This window comes from Adiantum capillus-veneris, chromosome 29 (assembly GCF_014529385.1).
Source record: "Adiantum capillus-veneris isolate H3 chromosome 29, ASM1452938v2, whole genome shotgun sequence".
In the NCBI taxonomy this organism is placed as follows: domain Eukaryota; kingdom Viridiplantae; phylum Streptophyta; class Polypodiopsida; order Polypodiales; family Pteridaceae; genus Adiantum; species Adiantum capillus-veneris.
The window spans coordinates 20,586,215-20,603,201 of NC_140959.1; the positions used below are offsets into that span (position 1 = coordinate 20,586,215).

Consider the following 16,987-nt stretch of genomic DNA (forward strand, 5'->3'; position numbering starts at 1 on the left):
ACTAGTGGTTGAGGCGCTCACCAGATCAGTCTCCTTCATGCACGGCATGTGGGAACTTCCGAGAAACAGATATGCCCGCCTTGCACTTGAGTCCTCTCGACAGTTAGCCATGCAAGGAGATACAACATGCTGGTATGGGGGGATGACATCATGGTTTCAGGCGCATGGGTTCAGCATAGACAGACTGCCCCCCTTCCAGTACTCACTGGATGCACCCTCTCTGACTCTCACACAGTCCGAGATCACCAAGCTCATGTGCCAAGACCTGACTCAGCTAGACACCAGGAGGACATGGATACAACCAACGCAGGAGCTAGGCACGAAGATGGCTTTCTACAGAGAGCATCTTCTCCAGCTTACGGAGGACGGTTTTGTGATGAGACCCAGATACATGGACACCCACTTGTCTCTTGGGATACGATGTGCTATTGGCCAGATGCGCACATCTTCACACCAGCTGCGGATCGAGACTGGGAGATACAGCAGAGTACCAGCAAAGGCCAGGACATGCCTTCTGTGTGACCTGGAGCCTGAGACAGAGTTGCACTACACATGCCACTGCCCCGCCTACTACGAAATACGTGGCCGCTTCCACTGCTTGTTCAAAGAGAGCTTCGGACCACTCTCCAGAGTCATGCGGTACGAGGATCAGAGATGCTTGGGTCTGTTTTTGCGTGAGTTGCGCAGACACAGAGAGAACCTGATGAGGGGAGAGGCAAGCCAGTCTCAGAGATGGATCACAAACTTCTTTAGAGCAGTCACTTGACACCTGGAGGAGCTACTACCATAGGAGAGCTTGCCGCCTCACACCAGAGGCACACTGATCGATAGAGTGACCGAGCTGAGGAGATCCAGACGCCCACGACTGCGGAGGACTACATAGGATCAACGGAGGCTGCATCAGAGGATTCGGATCACTCTAGCCCGACATGCACGACTCCGGGTCAGGCTATTGACCATGGAGGAGATTGATGAGATCCGCCAGCGACCGATGCTGGATCTTTTGTGACCTGTGATTTAGCTATCCCACCTAGTTACTCAGATCACGCCTAGCTGTTTCGTTTTCGGATTCCATAGCATTTTATTCTGTCATTTTTGTTACTCTGACTTTATATCAGATCCACCATGTTGTAACTTTCTGGTCTCATAGGTCATTCTGGCCTTTTGAAGACGTTAATATAACATTTCATTTCTCTCTCTCTCTCTCTCTCTCTCTCTCTCTCTCTCTCCCCAAAAAAAATGAGTGTCATATCTCCATTATCTAAGTGTCGAATTTTTGGTTTTCAAATCTGAAAAATTATTGTTTATGGTATTCAACACTGCATTGGCAATAGGCCAACCACGTCATAATAACCCTTCAATCCTGGGTAAGAAAAGACTGCAAATCATCCTGCATCCCCTCGGAATGTACACTTTCATCAGCATTGTCTTCAACAATTAAAGAAACATCTTCCCCATCAAATACATATGGCTATGACATAGAGTTGGAATCCTCTTCTCGCTTCAAGTCATCACATGTATACCCTTTCATATTTGGTAGATAGATGCTCACAAACCTGCTTGCAATTACCTTGTGACAGAAAACCAAAATCCCATTTATGCCTTGGATATTGTTCGCATACCCGCAGACAACCCAAGTTCTTAGAGCCCTGTACAAGCATCCTTATTTGCATCTTCACATAAACTAGAAATATCACCCATATTACAGACCAAGTGTGAATAGGTTTCTTGATCTTTTATTACATCTTCTGATGTCATTTCAACTTGTATAACACCCATAAATACTTTTTTATCTTCTCTTTGAGAATCTTGAAGCTTCATAGCTTCATCCCCAAAAACTCAAACCTCTTGTAAAGAATGTGGATTTGCCATTCTTGCAAACACAGTTTCGACTATGTCTTCATCACTGCCCAACAATAGTTTGTCATCGTGCAGAAGACACACATCTAAAACAGCTTCAAACTTTGCTTCATTGAGTTTCTAAAAACTTGGCATCTACATCAGCTCTTGAATTTTTTCGACTTGTATGGAATCTGGACACACATCTAAAACAGCTTCAAACTTTGCTTCATTGAGTTTCTAAAAACTTGGCATCTACATCAGCTCTTGAATTTTTCCCACTTGTATGGAATCTCCAGCTCTAGAACGTACTATTTTATCTCTAGATCCACATTATCTGAACCTTCTTTTATGATCGCTTTCACAAAGTCATCCCAATTGATTGACCACCCTTTACAAAAATTGGCAAAAGCCCTCATGAATTCCTCACTGAGTATCCCTCTTTGAATGTCTTCATTTGGCCTGGAAGCCCCCTTTATATAGCTCCCCATCTCCTAGCTTATAATCCAAATTTCTGCTTTTGCTTTTTACATCACTGCATGGGAAACCAGCCTAATGACGTGGCAGGCTGTCCTTTGACCTGCACCAAATTGTCGCTTCTTGCTCTAAAAAACTTCGCCCTAGCATGATAGTACTTTCGCATTTCTGCATCGTGGCCATCCCATCACCGAGCAAGTTGGTGCATGCACAAAAAGCTCCCAGGGCCAACCTCTTCGCTGTCAGCACTGCTTTTAATTCCTCCTTTTTACTTTATTCTCAAGTTGGTGGCCATTTAGTGCCAAGCCAAGTTCTCAAAAAAATCATAAGAGATGTTCTCACTACAAAACCCTCTTTTTTCTTCATATTTGGCGCCCTTTTTGTAGTGCCCGAAGCTAAGTATCCAATGTAGTACCCGAGGTCCAAGTACCTAATGTAGTGAAGTCCAAGTATCCAATGTAGTGCCCTAAACTTTTGTAATGCCCATGTAATGTTGAACACACTCCAAGTCCTTGAAAGTCATTGCCTTCCAATCCATGTATTTTCTCCACGGCCTAAAGTAGTGCTCTGGAAAAACCTTGATCCCAAGCATACACAAATCCCTTTAAGCTAATCCTCAAGGGGAGATATTGCAAATTTTGGCTATATATACACTATCTTCGTGCAAAATCTGTGTAAGCATGTACTGATTTTCTCTGAATAGGAAACTCTTTGGATGCTCATGGCAGCTATATTGCAGTCAATCATTAACAATTTAATGCTATGGCTGAGTCTGCCCTTGATCTCTAGAGTAGTGACATAAACTCAGTATGCCGAACTTTGTGTCGATGTATGCTCATGTGTGTTTGCGTGTGTCATGTGTTGTGTTGGGAGCATATGGTAGTACCTAGTTCTCTTGGGCACTGACAACGGTGGAGATGTCAAGGTATTTAGTCAATACTATGCATGATGGAGCTGATGGTTATATTGTCTTGTGGGTGGTTACCATGAGTATATACCTTGCACTTTCCTTTAAGGGTTAATCAGGGCTTATCCTGGAGTCATCTAGGTAAATCTCTCTTCATATGAATCTTGCTTTGCCCGAGTAAAAAACTAATGGGAATGGGAAACTGGGTCATCTTTGCTATTTGTATGTTTTGGCGAACACGGTTGAGGATGGGTTTCGGTTGGCTCTTTACATGACCATGCAATGATGTATAATGCTGTTTTAATTGGTTTCTTTCACCTTACAAGTTGCTACATTTGAAGGAATCCTTTCTTGAAGACTAAGACCTACGAGCTGCATATTTCAGCTTTATCTGATGAAATTTTGGAAGAATTGTTTTTTCGGTGTGGTAGCTACTGTGCAAGTTTTGCAGGAATATGACGTTAGTCTTTGGCCTTGGTATGTGGTGCAAAAGGGAGATGACACTAGGATATCAAGGATGAAAGCAAATATGATCCAAATTACGCGGTAGAGTGGGACACTAAAATGTAAAAGCTGATGACCACAGCTATTGTCATCTCCAGGTTTTGAGTATTAGGAGCGGTATAAGATAGCGTGGTGTTCTGCTCTGAAAGCTGCTTTGTTATTCATCTCCATGTTTTGAGTTTTGGGTGAGTTATAAGGTGTCCCGCTGTTCTTGTTGTTAAAGAACAGCGGGATCATGTCCATATTTTCAGCTTTGGGGGTATAAGGTATCCCGCTGTTCTTGTTGTTAAAGATTGCAGGAAGAAATGGTTGTGTTAGTCATATAGAGCAACGGATGTTTTAAGTATTGGGCATATTTTTGAATGTTTGGTGACGTGCAATGCTAAAGTCCAATTTCTGTCACCTTGTTCATATTCAAGCCTAACAGTTCACTGCAGACGCTCTTATCAATATCTTTCAAATAAGCTACTCATTTGCAAAGCTTTAACTCCAGTGCTGCCTTTTTATTGAATTTATTATTGAGTTATTTTTTCAGAAAATAACTCTTCTGAAAACTTAATTTTGGAAAGAATTCGTTGGTACTGGCTCTTATGAAGTTCTTGTATTTTGCAGGAAATAGGTGGTGAGCTGTCTTCATTGGGGGAGACTCCATCAAAAGGTAGAGGAGGTCGAGGGCGAGGGAGAGGGAGGGGGAGCCGAGGGAGAGGAAAAAGTGGGCAGAATCAAGATGACAGTATTGCTGACTCGACCAGCACACTCCATAATTTTTCCATTCCAGGACACTCAAACAAGAGAGGATCTTCTGTGAGAGCTAACACTGGAGGTCGAGGCAGACAAAAAGCTTCTTCAAGGGAAAAAGTTTCTCTGGAGCATGAAATCAATGCTCCTGTGCACCCTGCAGCTCCATTAGCTACTGCTGTAGGTGGCCTGAATAACATTGTTGGAGGTTTGTCTTTCCCTGAGCATGGCAGGTCTTCTGACCTCTTCAAATCAACGCAAGCTATTGAACATGTACTGGGTCTCAGGAGTGTAGATTTGTCTACAGTTTGTGGAGCATTGCCTCCAACACAGTGTATGCCAGGCTTGAATACAGGAGTTTGTGGGTCTTCTCCCCTTTATGTTGAGGGCCAAAGCCAGCAAGGTGCTGTGAGTCATCACTCCATCGGGACTGCAGAGGTTTGTGAAGTTCTTTCCAACTATTTTAGGGGGTTGAGTGTACTGTGTACTTAAGAAGCTGTTTCGTTGCTTAAGAAGAGGCCCTGTTGTTGTAATGATAATATCTATGAGTAAGTCACCTATTTTTTGTGATTTGATGAATGATGTGGTCTAATTTGGGATTTTTTGAAAGAGTGCTGACACATAATAAGCCCCGAGCTAGTGTAGTACTCAAACCATAATTGGTTACTGAATTGCACTTATCGTGGGCTGGTTATGGCTGTCCTGAGGCTAGTCCGCTAATTTATCTGTATTCTACAAACTGTCCTTCTAATCAGTTGCTAAAAGCAAAATGTGAGAGTGCGTAGACCTGATAACATATTTGTCAAATCCATTTCAATAAAGCAGAAGACCATGAGGTAACACCACTAAGAACGTTCTTATTTTCTTTCAATGACACAGTACAGAGCAGCCTTCAAGAGGCCATAACAGCTCTCTCTCTTGGGGGGTTTGTATTATGTTATTGGGATGTTTAGAACTCAAAGGGATGGTGAGAAGAAGAATAGTTCCAGGATGAGTATGTTTTGGTCTCTTTATAAGTCTGAGTTTTTGATAAGAGCTCTGAAATTATGATGTTATGCAAACAATGGGAACCTACTGCTGCCTGACAGTTGCTCCACATGGTGCCTGCCCTTTCACCGTTCTTTTGTTCATGCTGATCTTGCAGTTCTATGGAAGTTGATTTAGTTGGCGGATCAAAGTTTTACTTGCTTCTTATGGATGACTTGGATATAGTTGGATAAGTCAAGTTGAAAACCAATCGAACTCGAAGGTCTCTATCTTGAGAACTGACAACGCAAGTGAATTTATACCCAAGATTTCTTTTTTCCCCAAGAAAACGATCCTTCCATTAGTTAAGGGAAACTGCCCAATGGGCTACAATCTGCCCCTGCTAGAGAGGGCTACATCAACATGTGGGAAGACTCTCCCAATGAAAAGACAAGATATGTACAATGATGGCTAAATTAAGAAATGGGAGGAGGAAACCACCACACTGGTGGATAGTACTGCCATCTAGGCTCACCATGGACCATGGTGAAGAAGGGCCTTGGGTACCAAAGTTGCAGGAAAGCTTGCGGCGCTCCCGCATGCGGTCAGAGCTGCCCTGGAGTCTCTCATATTGGCCCCTCGGTGTGTGGATCAGCTCGAGCCAAATGTCGTGGATAGTCTCTACAGGTTAGATGGGTCGAGCCTTGAAGGTGGGGAAACAACGGGCTCACCAAATGAACAACAATGTCAGGCGGCAGATGAGCTCCCAACACCAATCTCTATCTCTCGAGGGACTATCTCAGTGGCTGGCTGGAGTGTGGCCGGCCCTCCTGTATCACAATCATCCTGCTGACTCGAAACGCACTGCTAGGCCCATGAGTGTGGACCAAGCTGCAGCACCCAAGTGTACTGGCTAGTTGTAGAGAGTGCACGCATCGGCCATCTGAAGCCAAACCTGCTGCGCCATGGGGCAGTCTCACGGGCAAGGCCGCTGTGTCTCAAGCGGGTGGTCACATGCGGCACATACTGGCGAGAGGCCCCTGTGCACCAACCAACTCCTGACTGCAGTAGCTTGATGTACAACTAGCCACTGCAACTCGCCTCGGCTGCCTGCTGTCCCACAAGCGCGCTCCCAAAATCTTGCCAAGAACTCAGACGTGAGACCCTCCTCCTGCCAGTGAAGCTCAGCAGTAGGACGAGCCTCTCTCCTTGCTGTCAGTATGTGGCGACCTAGGTGAGCTGTGTACTGGAAGAAAGGGATCCCCAAGTAAAGGGATCCTGCCAAAATCACTCCCCCGGATCCCACTGCACTCACACCAAGGGACAGCTTTCCCAAGCCCAGAGCCGCTAGTGTCTTGACGGGTCGGGGTCGATGACACATGTCCTCCCATTGATGCACACATCTGAAAGCAGCACTCGGCCACCTCTAGTGCCTCGACAGTGACTCTGTGAAGGTGGCCCTCCCTCTGTACCTCGAAGAAACTGTAGGAACCTGTGATTGAGAAAGCCCTGACTAAAACGAGGACCTTCAGTCGCGTGAAGGCCTCCAAAGGGGTGTGCCACACTGGAGGTATAGCCTCTATAATACTTGACACATGCTTTGTGCCCCTGAATGTCCGAATCTCCTCCAAGAGTACTATAAACTGCATCCTTTCTCCAAAAGTGCGGGCTGGACCCTTTGCCATGTGGCCCCAAGAGACATGAGGTCTGCTACCAACCATGTGGCCTCGTGTGCTGACCATAGGGTTCCAAAACAGTGGTTGCCTCAACCGCTCCTCAGTGCATGTGGGCTAGTGCTGATCAAGGCCACCCCGCAGCTGCTCCCAAAACCGAAGTAGGCTCGCAGCAAAGCGATCCTTCCATCTCTTGCTTAGGCCTACTTTGCGTATCTCTAAGAAGATCCTTCTTCATGTCCACGGCTTCTCCCTTGGAAGAAGTCCTCTGACCACAAGCTTCCCAAGGAGGGCTCTACTTTGCCGTGCTGGGTGGTTGATCCCCAATCCTCCCTGAGAGCAAGCTAAAGTAATGACCTGCCAGGAAACCTTGGCCCGAGCCGACTGAGTGTCTCGAACCGACCACAAGGAGTTCCAGAGCGGACCCTCTAGCCGCCTGATGCAAGAACTCGAGGAAATCCAGCAAGACGTGATGTACCACATAGTAGCCAACAACCTTGGTTGGCCACCACAACCCTGCCAGCAAGAGAAAGTCGTGCTGTGCTCCAATGGAGCAGTTTCGTCCTGATGGAAAGGAGGAGAGGAGCAATCTGTTGCTTTGGTGAGAGGTCCAAACGAACGTGATAGCCCAAGTAACATACTGGTGTCCTTGGAGGGATCCACCTAAAGCCCTTTCTAGGCGACCAATCGGGCAAGGGAGCACTACCAACCCAAAAAGCCACTGTCTTTGGCCAATTGATCAATGCTCCCGATGCACAACAAAACACCTCAAGAGGCTGCTCACATGTGTGCAAGTTGGCCTCTCGGCCCTCCAAAAACAAGCCTGAGTCATCAACAAACACAGCATCCAGGAGCTCCTCTCCCCGAATAGGCAGCTGCAGTCCACGCAAACCAACCTCATATGAGGTCAAAAACCTGCTCATCGCCTCAGCATAGAGGAGGAACAGGAAGGGGGCAAGAGTGCAGCCCTGTCGAACCGAGCGTATGAACATGAAGGGTTCTCCTCTTCCCCCTACCAACAACACCTGACTTTGCGCACGCTTGTAGAGAGCTGACATTCCCCTAATCCCCCATCCGACGCATAGTGCCTCCAAGGAAGCCCTAGCCAGATTTGTCTTACCCCTCCTCAAAATCGAGGAGTATCACAAGATCCTCTCCTCGGAGATGTGCAAGAGCAGTTGCCTCCCAAAAGGTGAAAATGTTGTCAAGGATGCTGTGCTCCTCAACACCGAGCCTTTGCTAAGATTTTGTAGGTTGAGTTGAGAATGGTGATGGGTTGTCACTATCGAATCTAATCCAAGGAGCCTCCCTCCTTGGGGATATGGTAGATCAAACCCTCACTCATGCTATCAGGCATCTCCCCAGTATGCAGAATGTGCTAGTAAGTAAGTTTGTGTTAGGTGCAGCAAAGGTGTTGATGGTGATAGCACACGATGAGGTGCTCAATACGTACACAAGGCTCCTTTTTCTCAATGAGAGATGTGTACGAGAGAGAAATGAAATGTTATATTAAACGTCTTTAAAAGGCCAAAATGACCTATAAGACCAAATTGATACAATCTTGGTGGATCTAATCCAATGTCTGGGTACAAAAAAATAAATTGAAGTAAAGTGAAAGACTAAAATCGTCATTATATCATCAGTGGCCGAGGATGCCTGGCATCGGGCGTTGTCCGAGAAAGTACTATATGGGTCATTGAAGAGCTCCGTCAATGTTCACCTTTGTAAATAGTCGTACTGGGCGTCTCCCAAGAATAGTCCTGATCCTCTGATGGAGCCTCCATCGATGTCGTGGTCGCCCTCGTAGACGTGGGCGTCTAGCTCTCCCGAGCTCAATGGCTTTGTCAACTAATATACCTCTGGAATAAGTGGGCTCTGAAGTCTACTGTGGAGCATGCTCATCTGGCTGCTAAGTCCTTGCTCTTAATAAGTTAGTAATCTCCCTCTGTGAATGTCTCCCATTGCCTGATCTCCTCAAGCGACTCTCCCTGTGTCTATGCAGCTCTATCAAAAACAACCCGAGGCATCTCTGATCCTGATATCTTATGACTCTAGCCAATGGTCCAAAGCCCTCTATGAATAGACAATGAAAGCAGCCTCGTATCTCAAGTATATTGGACAATGACAAATGTGATGTAACTCTGTCTTTGGCTCTATATGACGCAACTGGCATATCCTGGTCTCTGCTAGTACTCTCCTAAATCTGCCAGTCTCAATCTCTAGCTGATGCGATGATGTGCTTATCTAACCAATAGCACATAGTATCCCATAGGATAAATGAGTGTCCATATAGGCCGGTCTGATCACATATCCATCTTCTGTTAGTTGGAGAAGATGCTCTCTATAGAAAGCCATCTTCGTGCCCAACTCCTATGTTGATTGTATCCATGGGCTCTTGGTATCTAGCTAAATCAAATCTTGATGTATGAGTCTAATGATCTCTGTCAGTGTGAGAGATAGGGAGGGAGTATCCAAGGAGTATTGGAATGGAGGCAGTCTATCCATGTTGAAGCCATGTGATTGAAACCATGATGTCATCTACCCATACCAACATGCTGTGTCCCCCTGTAGCGCTAGCTATCAAGATGACTTAAGGGCTAGCCGAGCGTATCTATCTCGGGAAGGTCCCATAAATTATGCATGAAGGATACTGATCTAGTAAAAGCCTCAACCATGAGAGGGGGGGTAGCTAGCTTGGCTCGAATAATCTCATGTGGCACTGAGGCCTTAGCCCGAAGCATACGAGAGATCATAGAGACTAGAGGCCTCTCCATTCAGTGCCACCAGATCTGCCATACATCTCCATCCATCAGTGCCACCAGATCAGTCATGGTGGTCCATCGAGGGTCCCCAAATCTGAACCCCATAAAGCATAGCTGAACCACTAGAGTGTCGAAAAGCCACAACTTTGTCGAGGTTCTTGAAATTGAACCTGCGAACACATCTTCTCCAATCCTCTGAAGGCTGCATAAGCTCTCGTCAATCTAGTTTCTGTTGCTCTCCTGTAACAATGTCAGACTTTGTAGATAATTAATTTATTTGCGAGAAAACAATTATCTAATTAGTTGTGTGCACATCAGAATAGAACTAGCAGTTCTAGGCCAGCACCTCAAGGAGATCCTAGCAGAAAATACCCTGAAGCCCTAGTGATTGGGAAATCGGGTCTTCAATGAAGGGGTAAATAGTAGCCTCAAATTTCAGGCTCAAAAAATGACGCGCGTCAGTGCGAGCACAGGAATGATATGGGGTTCTTAGAACAACAGTAACCCTAAGGCCTGAATTATTTTTACAGCCTTAGGATAAGTCAATTAAATTATTTTAAATGGTTTGTGCTGGACAAAATGGCCGGACAAGTGCGAACAGGTAATGCCAGAGCAGTGTCGGTACGGCATTGTGCTGGGATCAGCTAACATTTCACTAGTAGCATCTGTGTGTGTAGTTGTGAGTCAATTTGCACATTTTATTAATAGCTTAGGGACTTTTAAAATGTGAAAGTTGAACGGTTTTTAAGTTTTTAAGTAAGTGTGCCACTTGGCACACTTACCAATGCAAAGTGACTCTTCACTCACTCTCACCCTCTCTCTTCTCCTAGCGCCCCCTCTTCCTGCTGGCTATTTAGGAACACCTCCTTCCCCTCTTCTCAGGTTGGTAGTGCTCCTACCTCCGCTATTGTGAGTATGCTCTACGCATTGGAACCCTCCATGGAATTGAGCAGCCCCTTGTGACATATGTGGTGGCCTCGTGCTCTTATTGTCTAGAACAAGGGTTCTCATAGCCATAGCCAGCTTTTGGTGAAATTTCATCGCGAGAAGATACAGCAGGCACTCTCTTAGTAGAGTGTGGTGGCTGTAAATTTGCTGTTTTCAGCCCCTAATCATCTCTTTTAGGGTAAATTTCAGCAAAGTACACATAGAATCTAGTTCTTCTCTACCTACACTATGCATACACAAAGTTTGGTGCGATTCCATCGCGAAAAAGGTCTCTATTTTGGCATTGGAACGTGCTCAGGTAGTATTTTCAGGTTATGTGCAGAAAATTACAGCAAGCATGTGTGCATGCATTTTGCGTGTTTCTCCCTTGTTTTTATTGCAGGAATGATTATGCATAAAGGGATACAATTAGCGGAAGGTAGACTCTCATTTTCGAGAGCTTCCGTTGAGTTTTGTGGAAGATACTCTCGTTTTCGAGAGCTTCCCAAAACCTCATAGCAGAGGGAAAATCCTCTCAGTATTCAAAGAGTAGCTTTCGCACTCTCTCAGTCAGAAACAGAAAAGGAAGAATAGAGGACGGGCTATTGCCCCGTTCCTGTGCTTGTAAAGATTCTCCCTTAGTACTAAAGATAATCTCTTTATGGGGGGAGACCAACCCATCTTCTGGTGCCCAATGAAGTGTCAAGCTTTCTCTCTTCCTCTCTAATTCTCTTGAGTATTTGAAGTACAATTAAAAGTCAGTTTACGCTTCCGTATTTTTGTGACAGTGGTATCAGAGCAAGGTCATCTCTCTCTTTCTTAAGGGATTGACGACTCTTGGCAGACTGCAGAAATGGAAGGACGTGAGATGGAGTTCTCTATCCTTCAACGGCAGGTGGCAAAGTTGCAAAAAGCTCTCTCCCATCCAGAAGTCCAGAAGATTCTCCATACCCTTGAGAAAGGGAAGGAGAAAGTGCAGATGGGGTCGGGAGAAATCCCGCATAACCCAAAGACGCAAGAACCAAAGAAAGATTCTTTAATTGGAACCTCCCGCATGCACGAGAGCGTCATGTGTGGTTTAATCCAAAGGTTCAAGAGCAAGATTCTCCTGATTCTCCTCAGTTTTCTTTCATGAAGGATCTGGATGACATAGTCGCTCCAGAAGACATGTTTCTTGACGATCCTTCGCAACAGGAAGTGCATTCAAGGGAAAGGACTCCTGTCCACAAGGAGTCTAAGCATAGAAAGAAGGAGCACCATAAGAGGAAGCACCACAAGCAGAAAACATTCAAGTCAGGTGACAAAGATGTAAAATTCGACACCTACAATGTGTTGGGTTAAAGGCCCAAATGGCCCCCTTTGTGTATAGTTTTAAAGGTTATTAACCTTTGGCCAAGTTCACATTGAACTTGGCCACTAACTTTAAATTGGTCCTATACATTTTAATAAAGGGAATGTGAGTTCATTTTAACTCACTCGCTTATTCCCCTATCTATTGAGTAGCGCTCTCTCTCTCTCTCTCTCTCTCTCTCTCTCTCTCTCTCTCTCTCTCTCTCTCTTCGTTCTGCTAGCGCACTCTTGTGTGTTTGCACTCGCCCCTCTCTAAGGTGCACACCCTGCACTTCTTCGCGTGCTCTTTCACTTGCACACACCACTTCACGCTCATCAATTGGTATCAGAGCTAAATTAGGGTTTTCTCCCAAACCTGCAAACGCTGATTTTCAGCCAAGAGGTCAACTTTCACGCGAGATTTTGCAATTTCATCGCCAAAGGACTTGTCCCTGGACACTAGAGAGCTCCCGGCAAGTCAAATTGACCTAAAACAGGCTGAAATTATGTCAAAATCAGCAAATTACAGGTTATGACAACAAAATACAGGTTTTGCAAATGATGTATTAAGGTGTGGGAACATCTTTCCTAAGTCCCCGTTACCCGAAAACACTGAAACTGCCGAAAAACAGGTCCCAAAACACGTGTTTTCATCAAATTTCAGATTTACGCAGGTTTTTGCAAGTGTTTTTATGATGCGACTACATTGGGGAAAGTGCAAATAGATGCAATCTACGCACGTTTGACAAATTTTGGCTATGTATGACCATTTGTGGCTCAATTTCATGCAATTTGATGCTACAAATTGGGGCTTTTGCTCTTACATGCTTCTAAAGGCTGGGCATTAGCCTTATGTATGTTCTGTGAGGCTAAAAACAACTTAATTTGTTGTTTTTGAGCACAAATTCGCTCGCTGAAATTTCCTGTACATAAATTTCAGAAATTATTTTTTGTGTCCAAATCGACCTATTTTGTCCCAAATTGCTCCTGTGACCATTTGGAGCTGTAGTGCACACCTCTGTGAGGCTATACTCCGGTTCTTATGCATTTTGCCCAAAAATCCAGCGTATTAGTCCTCTTATTCGTGCAACAGGTTTCGATCTTTGGAAAGACAGGATCCAGGGAATCCTATTTCTTAAGGATTGTGAAGGGGCACTTGAACAGGTAAAGCCACAGGATATGACGAATGAAGCATGGGTTAGCCTGAACAGGAAGGTTGTTACATACATTAAAATGGCCATGACCGATGAGACAGTCATTGATGTGAAAGGTCTCACAAGTGCTTTTGATGTGTGGGAGAAGTTAAAGAGAATGTATGTGAATACAACGCCTGTCAACCAAGTGCATTTGATGCGAAAACTTGTTGGTATGCAACTAGATGAGTCCAAGAGCGCTGTAGAGCACTTGTCGTTGTTCGCAGGTACTTTGTCGCAGTTACTAAATTCAGGCTTGCCCCCTTTTGATGATAAGCTGAAAGCTATCTTCTTGCTTATGACCTTACCTGAGTCATGGGAAACGTTGGTGGTTTCATTGTCCAATAACCCCAATTTGACCTTTGATGGTGTTAGGGGTTCTATCTTGAATGAGGAAATCAGGAGGAAAGCAAGTGGAGAGGGAGGCAGCTCTGTCAACATGGTTAGAGGCAGGACAGAAAAGAAGAATGCCTATGCACAAAGGAGTAAGGAAAGGGGAAATGCCAACAAAGGCAAGGGTGATGTGACTTGCTGTCAGTGTGGCAGGAAAGGTCACAAGAAGCCCGATTGCAGGTACTACAAAGCCGAGTTAGAAGGGAAAAAGAATGGCGGAGACAAAAAGAAAGAGAAGAAGGAAGTCAAGACAGATGCACAGGATAGCTTAAAGGACAAAGAGAAGGCCAATGTGGCTTTTAGTGTTGTGATTGAGGAGCTGTCAGATGTAGAGGACATCTTGTGTGCCACTTTGTTAGATGATGATGCTTATGACATTGATGCCTCTCTTAATGTTCATTCACAGGACATGGAGATCACTAAGAGTGATCTTATTGATGCTTTGTTGACTGTCAATGATGCATTATCCCAGACTTGGATTGTTGATTGTGGTGCTTCATTTCATGTGACTCCTATCAAGGAGTGTTTCTCTACTTTTGATGCAGGCAAGCGTGGCCATGTATACCTTGGAAACAATCATGCATGTTCCATTGAGGGTATTGGCAGTGTGCATCTCTCCATAGATGGCACAAATGAGCTTGTCTTGCATGATGTTAGATATGTGCCGGGAATCAAGAAGAGTCCGCTTTCTGTTGGTCAGATAGATATGCATGGTTACAACATCTTGTTTGAGAGAGGATCATGGAAAATGACTAAAGGCTCAAGGCTGATTGTAAAGGGCACAAAGAAAGGGACACTTTACTGCATGCATGGAAAGGCCGTGTTGGGCAAGTTTATTGCATTGGCTGAAATTAACTCTCACATGGAGTTGTGGCATAAGAGGCTTGGCCATATGAGCCAAAAGGGCCTCTCTAAGCTTTGTACTTTGAACAAGCTTGATGCTAAAGGCACAAAGCTTGACTTTTGTAATGAATGTCAATATGGCAAGCAAGTAAAGCGTTCTTATTACTCCGGTGTCCCTCGTAAATCTTGTGTGCTTGATCTTGTACATTCTGATGTATGTAGCATGTCTACTTAGTCTATGGGAGGTGCATGTTATTTTGTCTCTTTTGTTGATGATCATTCTAGGAAAATTTGGGTTTATTTGCTTAAATTTAAGGATGAAACCTTTGCTGCGTTTAAGAGATTTCATGCATTTGTGACCACCCAAACAGGTAGAAAGCTAAAATGCTTGCGTACGGACAATGGGGGGGAGTTCACAAGTGCTGAATTTAACAAATTTTGTGAAAATTTGGGCATTAAGAGTGAGCTTACTGTGCCATACAGCCCCTCTTCTAATGGAGTGGTTGAAAGATTCAATAGGACACTTTGTGAGAGGGTGAGATGCATGCTGTCCACAGTTAATCTCACTCTTGGATTTTGGGGAGAAGCTTTGAAAACTGCAGTGTATATATGCAATCGATCCCCTCACATGTCTTTGAAAGGTGACATCCGTGAAGAGGTTTGGTGTGGCAAGCCTGCTTCATATGATCACTTACGCATTTTTGGTTGCGAGGCTTTTGTGCATGTTTGACTTGAGTTGAGGAGTAAACTAGATGCCAAGTCCATTAAAGGCCTTTTCATGGGATATGGTGAAGAAGGCGAAATGTGTTACAGGATTTGGTTACCTCAGCTCAAAAGGGTTGTACGTAGCTGGGATGTTGTTTTTAATGAGGCAAGGTTGCTTCAAAACACTTGTGCCTCAAAGCATGACCATAAAAGGGTGAAATTTCAACATGACCAGCCACCTATTAGGCCTATTTTTGACCCTCAGGATGCACCACATATGGCTGAAAATGTAGATGATCCAGTGGTGTTTGAGCCAAATGATGTTGGACAGCAAATTGAGGCTCCTGAAGGGTATTTGCAGCCACGAAACAATGCTGAAAGTGGTGCTGAAAATGATGTACAACAGCCCATTGTTGATGATTTTATCATGCCACCTGATGTAAACCCATTGCCGGATAATGTGGATCATTGGGTGAGGCGGTCTACTCGTCAAAGACGGCCTGTGAGCAAATATGATCCCTCTTTGCATTACATTATGTTGACAGATTAGGGAGAGCCTCTTACGTGTAAAGAGGCAAAGACATGTGAGCACAACGACAAGTGGGAGCTTGCTATGCAGGAAGAGATTAAAGCTTTGCATGCTAATCATACTTGGGATTTGATGGAATTGCCCAAAGGAAGGAAGGCTATTCCTAACAAATGGGTGTATAAAATCAAGACAGTTGATGCAAAACCCAAGTATAAGGCAAGGCTAGTTGCAAAGGGATATGTTCAAACCAAGGGCATAGACTTTCAGGAAGTGTTCTCTCCTGTTGTGAAGATGACCACTTTGCGTATATTGTTTGCCATAGTGGCTGCTCTTGATTTGGAAATGGACCAAATGGATGCACATATCGCTTTCTTGCATGGTGATGTGGAAGAAGAGCTTTACATGAAGCAACTCGAGGGTTTTGTTATTCATGGCAAGGAACATTTGGTATGTATGCTCAATAGAAGCTTGTATGGGGTGAAACAATCATGTAGACAATGGTACAAGAAGTTCGATCGCTTCATGCTTAAACATGGTTACAAAAGAAGCCATGCAGACCATTGTTTGTATACCAAACGTGATGAGGATGGCAGCCCTATCATACTTGTGCTCTATGTTGATGATATGTTGATAGCTGCAAAGAAAAGAAGCACTGTTGATGCTCTTAAAGGGCAGCTGAAATCTGCATTTTCAATGAAAGACCTTGGGGCAGCTAAACATATACTTGGAGTGCGTGTTACAAGGCAAAGAGACAAGCGCCTATTGTATTTGTCGCAAGAAAAGTACATTGAAAAGGTGTTGGACAGATTTAACATGGCTGAAGCAAAGCCTCTTGGTGTGCCATTACAGCCATATGTCAAAATCTCCAAGGATGATTGTCCCAAGTCAAAGGAAGAAGCCAATGACATGCAAAGTGTGCCTTATGCTTCAGCTTGTGGTTCACTTATGTATACTATGGTTGCTACTAGGTCTGACATAGCCCATGCAGTGGGAGTTGTGAGCCAGTTTATGGCTAATCCAGGCAGGTTGCATTGGGATGCAGTGAAGTCCATTATGAGGTACTTGAAAGGGACTAAAAACAAATGCCTCTGTTATGGTAAAGGACCATCGGAGTTGAAGGGATTTTGTGACTCTGACATGGCTGGTGATGTGGATACACGGAAATCCACAAGTGGCTATGTGTTTACTCTTGCGGGAGGTGC

General features: G+C 44.7%; 1 protein-coding gene across 1 annotated transcript in view; it reads left to right on the plus strand.

Moving 5' to 3' along the window:
* The window catches only part of LOC147418864 (Transducin/WD40 repeat-like superfamily protein), a 75,981-nt gene that overhangs the window by 33,741 nt on the left and 25,253 nt on the right, over window positions 1-16,987 (plus strand). The window contains exon 2 of the mRNA XM_086506361.1: window positions 4,340-4,903. Coding sequence (XP_086362487.1) covers window positions 4,340-4,903 — 564 coding nt within the window. The remainder of the gene's footprint in view (window positions 1-4,339; window positions 4,904-16,987) is intronic.